The sequence below is a fragment of the Phyllobates terribilis genome, unplaced genomic scaffold (genome assembly GCF_046119375.1).
Source record: "Phyllobates terribilis strain yellow unplaced genomic scaffold, ASM4611937v1 Scaffold_4__5_contigs__length_816908805, whole genome shotgun sequence".
NCBI classification, from domain to species: domain Eukaryota; kingdom Metazoa; phylum Chordata; class Amphibia; order Anura; family Dendrobatidae; genus Phyllobates; species Phyllobates terribilis.
Genome location: NW_027362764.1, coordinates 3,530,160 through 3,536,159, shown reverse-complemented (window position 1 = coordinate 3,536,159; position 6,000 = coordinate 3,530,160). Strand labels below are relative to the sequence as shown.

The 6,000-nt window shown below is 46.5% G+C and overlaps 1 protein-coding gene across 2 annotated transcripts in view; it reads right to left on the bottom strand.

Annotated features, from left to right (window-relative positions):
* Positions 1-339: 339 nt before the first annotated feature.
* LRRC61 (leucine rich repeat containing 61) overlaps positions 340-6,000 on the bottom strand; it is a 44,769-nt gene continuing 39,108 nt past the window's right edge. For both annotated transcript variants that reach the window (XM_073677057.1, XM_073677056.1), the window contains exon 2: positions 340-2,654. In XM_073677057.1, coding sequence (XP_073533158.1) covers positions 1,703-2,485 — 783 coding nt within the window. In that variant the 5' untranslated portion in view covers positions 2,486-2,654 and the 3' untranslated portion in view covers positions 340-1,702. The remainder of the gene's footprint in view (positions 2,655-6,000) is intronic.

The following is a 6,000-nucleotide window of genomic DNA, read 5'->3' as shown; positions in this document are numbered from 1 at the left end:
AGCCGGCTTTGCAGCTCATCTGTGCAAGCTGTCAGTCATAGTGCTAGGTGTACGTACAGCCGCCATTTACAGTATAGTGAGCGGTGCTGTGAGCAATGACTGTAAATGCTGCATGTATGACCCCTTGACTGAAAGCCAGTGGCTCCCGGAAGAAAATAAGTTCAGCAGAATTGTAACGCTATTTACCTGCAGATACACCGTATATTTTGCAAGCAAGTGGCCTTTTTCAAGGTGACAGGTTCCCTTTAAAAATCGCACCTTAATCCTTCTCCATTGTAAACTCCACAGTGGATTCGTTCAGGGTTTATACATAGACACAGGCGGCCACCAATGCAGCAATATATAGGAGGATAAGCGTTGGGTTTATTGTATGTTCTGCATTCACAGTAACATTTAGATTGTGTTTTAAACCTTCCCAGACTTCACTGTGGACTGACACACGGGCAATGCAGGAGGAATGGAGGTGGAAACGTCACTACACCACCAAAAACAGGGGACATGTGAAAAATACTGCTTGTATGGGGATCGGGTGCGGTTTCTCTGGTCCTTCAATTGGCACTATGTGACCATATTACAGATTAAACTGTGCCCACTATGATGGCTGTGAGTTGGCATTCTACACCGAATGTGACCTACAGACACTAATACAAAAAGGAACAAGTTAAAGCATGGGGGATGGGGCATGGAAAAGAGGGAAAGGGCCAGACAATAGTGTGGCAATGGATACCATAAAGTTGTACCATTACAGATGGTTTCTCGTCATGGGTTGTGAAGACATGGGGTCTTCCGTGGGCCTAATACTAGTCTGTCCTTCTTGACCCACCAAAAGAAAAACACATAAATTCAAAAGTCAACACAAAGATAATAGTGTATTTCTCCTGGCTTAACAAATCTAGACGTCTGGGTAATTAAGATTAGAAGCATTGTCCTCACATGGGTCATTGCCAATGAAAGTTGGCAAGTATTAAAGAGACTCTACACCACGAGTCCATCCCTTTAATGTTCAGTTGCATGCAATTTATTGTTCTCTGTTATCAGTTGTCTCAGAGGTTGACTGTAGTGTAGTAAGAAAAATTCTGTTTTTATGAACCGCATTTTTAAGATTAGCGCCCCTTTAAGAAGCTCTTTGGGCTCATATATACAGGGTTCGCCAAGTTGGGAGAGGTTTGGACTTTAATTACGACTATGTTCACACACGTAGGATTTTCTGCTATTCCGAAGTCGAAGTTTTCCCACGTGTGCTGAGCAATCCCTGTCCGCCCAGTGATGATATGTTGGCACATGTGACTACTGAAGCCTATGATTGGCTGCAGCAGTTACGTATCCAAATGACATGTTATTACTAGGTGACAGTAAACCGATACCAGCTGGGGACCACGGATACCTCGCCATGGAAGCAGCAAATCAATGGTAAAAATCAGCAAGAAATCTGTCCTCTCTCTGCAGCAAAAATTTATATTTGTTCAAATCTCGTCCACTTTATTGTTAATAAATCCCACTGTGGATTTTCCTTCCGCAAAACCAGCTTTAAAATCAGCAGCGTTTTCACCCTATGTGGATGTATCCTAAGTCCTTAAAGAGTTTAGACTGATTCTGGGGTTGAAGAAGTTCGATATCTAAGAGTGGAGACTCAATAAAAAAACTGGGCCACAGGGGGCAAGAAGAAGGAATCTAAACAGGTGCAGACAGACCAAATCCAGGCTCAGAAGACATAGGAGTTGGTGTCACTTCTTATGTTGAGCGTTCTTTCAGCCTGGGCGATGGCATCGTCAGCCCTCTTGCTCAGTTCCTTGCACTCTTGAAGGATATCATTAAATTGTTTATAGGTTTCCTCAATAATGGAGCTGTGTGAGGGCTTCAGTTCCCAAAAGCCTTCATCCACCCAAGGTTTGACGGCCCCAGAGACCTCCACAGCTCCATTGCCAATGAATCTCTTTAAGGAATTATCAATATCTTTACAAAGATGGTAAAGGTCACTTCCGGAACCGGTAACCCTCTCACCGTCAATGACTCTGACACTGGTGATAGTGTCCAACACGGAATGTCTGTATGACCCATTGGCACAAAGCGGATTGCTCAAGTTATACACAGGGTCCCGAAGACGGATGCTCTCAAGCCTACGAAGACCCTTCAGACACTGCAGGTTCTCGACGTTGCATAGCAGGTTTCCCGCCACATTTAGAGTCTGCAAGTTGTCACATGATGCCAAAGGCTCCAAGGAAGAGATCCGATTGCAGGAAAGATTTAGGGCCACCATCTGCTTGAGAGAGGATAATGGAGCAAGGTGTGTGATGTGGTTATTAGAGAGGTCTAAACGTTCCAGGTTCAAGCATTCTCCTATACAACCCAACTCCTGCAGTCCCAAGCCTCTCAACTTGAGGAACAGGATGGACTCCAGGTCAAACTCCCCAGTTCTAGACTTCAGCATTTCGGGGGTGATCCTGGCATGCTCTGGGTTCTGATCTTTGTTGTTCCTGTTTTCCATGGCCACGAAAATGTTCTAAAACTTCAACTAGTTCAATCCACTAGATACGTCCTGGTTTAAGATGTTTCCTCAGCCGAGATGTGGTGGAGACATCTCATATAGTAATTTATTAACCTGTCTTCGGGAAGCAATAATTGGTCACATGACTTCTACAATGGTCCAAAAACTTCTGAAAAATACAAAATAAATTACAGTTATATGTCAGGGTAAATATTTCCTGTACTGACTCAAATGTGATACCGTCTACTGAGCTGCTAAATCTAAACATATCAGGTGTGTTATTGCCACTGTATCTAAGCCATTCGTGCAGCTAGTCCACAGTAGAAGACAAACTTGCGTGAGCTCCTGGACCTTATTCAGACCTCTACCCAAAGTATTATTGGGAGAACAGGTTCCAAGAATGCTCCCTGTACTGGGGGGAAAACCTCAAAAGACAGGCCGGGGGATGAAATGTGACATTGCAATCCATCTTCTGTGGGGCTCCCTCCTTACACCATCTAAGAAAAGGAAGCATGTAGGAAAGCTGGATGTGCCTGCAAGACAGGTGGGTCATCAGCCTGAAACCCACCAGGAATTGAGGGAGATATTCCTGAAACGGATTATTATGATGTGAGGCTACATAGTCTTATAAATCAGTGTACATATATGGAGAGAAAATCTTCTTGGCCCATGAGACATTTAGCATGGCTACTCCCATGTTGGGCTGTGCTTATTATTATTATGGCTTGCAAAATAGTAATTATTTGCGCATGCGTTATATCATACCACTGATGAGTGCACGTTATTTATTTTATGTACTCAATATTTAGAAAGTATTCGCTCAAACATCATGTTTGGATTCTCTTTAGAACTTTCGTACTAAGTTTTCATACTTTTTCAACATTTTGATCATTTTATTCAGTATTGGGATTATCCTTCCCTATTACCCTTATTCTGATTTCTCACAAACTTTATCTTGATATATACATACGCTTAACCTTTTATGCGGATGTAAGATGAGTAATTTGTACTATACTTCATTGCAATATATAACATTTTATTATGCAGCTGGTATTGCAGCTTTCTATAGTTTTCTATAGTTATCACCTTGCAGCGATCAGTCCTATTCCTCAGTACACACATCCGTTAGATTAGTGACCAGCTCTATATTCTGATACTTATGCTGGATTTTGTATACAGTCGTTTCCTGATGATTTATTGCACAACAGCACAATTCACTCACACGATGAATGAGCATCATTTTGCTTATTCGGTAGGCGATCGCCGACATGTTTACACCTATTAACACTCATCTGTGCTGCCAGCCAGTATTTATAAATGTGGATGCTACAGACACACACGGTATGTGACACAAACACTGTATGATACACCTACGTATACAAACACTGCATGTTATACACACTTGTATATACACTGTGACAGTGAGGGGAGGTATGTGTCACTCAGGATGCTCTCCTGTGTGAACTAAGACCTACTTTATTTTTTCTGCCAGCGTGTTATATGCTGGTAGGTTTACACTGGTGTGTGGTTTTATGGGAATGGCAAAGAGGGCGGGATGCCATTCCCCCTACCTCCCCTCAGGGTGCGGCTGAGCAATGTGTAAAAGCTCAGTCCTTTTTTTTTTCCTCTGGAGTGTGGTCTGGAGAGGGAAGTCTCCAGACAGTATTGTGGAAGCTGCAGAGCTGGTTACCTGTGCAGTTTATGCTATCGAGAGCGGGCGGCACCCGCTCACCTATGGACTGAGCTATACTTTGTTTTGTTTTTTCGTTTAACCCAGAGGGGTCTTGTTTATTTTTCCTGCGGAACCCTGCATGAGTTTATGCCAGATAATAAACCGGCAGAAAGGTAACCTGAGAAAGTGTGTCCTGAGTCTGCCTCCGGGAGAGCCGAGCGAGTCGTCTTGCCACAGTTGGTGTGAGAGTGCGTGCAGAATTCCAGGAACACGTGTACCTGCCACAAAGACCGTTGGATGTCCTGGGTGAAGGCCGCCAGCCAGCCAGGGAAGTCCAGCAGCATGGAGGAGCTCACTAAGCACCTGGTCCAGAGCCAACAGAGCATGCAGCAGCAACACCTACAGAGCCAGAATAGCAAGCAGCAGGCCCAGCAGAGCATGTAGCAGCAGCACCAGGAGATGACCAAACTGTTGCTTCAGCAAATCCAGTTGCAGCAAAAGTCGCAGCAGCAGCACCAGCAGGAGGCGCAACAGCAGATACAGCTTTTGGCGGACGCCATCCAGAGCAGGGCGGCCGCCCCACGCCCAGGGCCGACTGATGATTCTCATGTCAGGAAGGGGGTAAGGCGGGCCATGCAGAAGATGACCCCTGGGGATGATGTAGAAGCATTTCTGACTGTTTTTGAGAGGGTGGCTGACTGGGAGAGACTTCCACCAGCACAGTGGGCAGAGGTTCTGGCGCCATATTTATCGGGTGAACCCCAGAAGGCGTATTTTGACTTGGCGCTGCAAGATGCTAAGGAGTATCCCAAACTAAAGACAGAGATCTTAGCACGTCTGGAAGTAAATATGGCGGTGAGAGCCCAACGAGTTCATCACTGGGCGTATGCTAGCGACAAACTCCCTCGCTCGCAGATGTTTGACCTCCTGCATCTTGTTCAGAAGTGGCTACAACCGGAGTCCTCCACTCCGGCCCAGATGGTTGAGCAGGTGGTGATTGACAGATTCATGCATTCCATTCCCAAGCCAGTACAGACCTGGGTTGCCCAGGGTGATCCCCAGAACGCAGATGACTTCATCAGCCTGGTATAGAGGTACCAGGTAGTTGAGAGATCTCTTGGGAAACCGGATGCAGTCACTTCTCCCTACTGGGATACCCAAAAGGGGGTGGGTTCAGCACGGAAGGGGTCTAGAGCCACCACTGGGGGACGTCCCACTCCCACTGAAGGTGCCGTTAGAAAGGTTGGTAAAGATATAGTTTGATGGCGGTGTCACCACCCTGGACATGTAGCCGCCAGGTGTCAAATATCCCCTGAGCCCATGGACTGCAGCCTAGGCAGACGGGTCTCCTATTATGCCTATCTAGCCTGTAGCATGGACTGTCGACCCGGCGAGGGGCCACAAGCGTGTGCAGTGTCCATTAATGGAGTAAAAGTGCTTGGGCTGTTGGACTCCGGAGTCTGGTGACCTTGATCAGAGCAACCCTTCCCCACCAGTTGATCCCTTCCAAAACCCTGGGCGTTCGGTGCATCCATGGTGACGCCAAGGACTATCCCGTGGCTACAGTGACAGTGGGGACAGACTGTGGTGCCCAGTCCCATGAAGTCAGGGTAGTGAAGGACCTGATACACCCCGTCATATTGGGCCGTGATTTTTCCTTATTCTGGGACTTGTGGGGGAAGGGAACTGGACTAAGTAGCATGGGGAAAAGCCAGGTCCTTGAAGAAGAACCCCCGACGAAGTCTCAGATGGAGGAGTTCCTACTGTGCGTCCTTGTCTGTGAGGAGGGTAAGACGGTGACCGAGGAGGCCGACCTCCCTGCGTTAGATATGTCCAGAGAGAA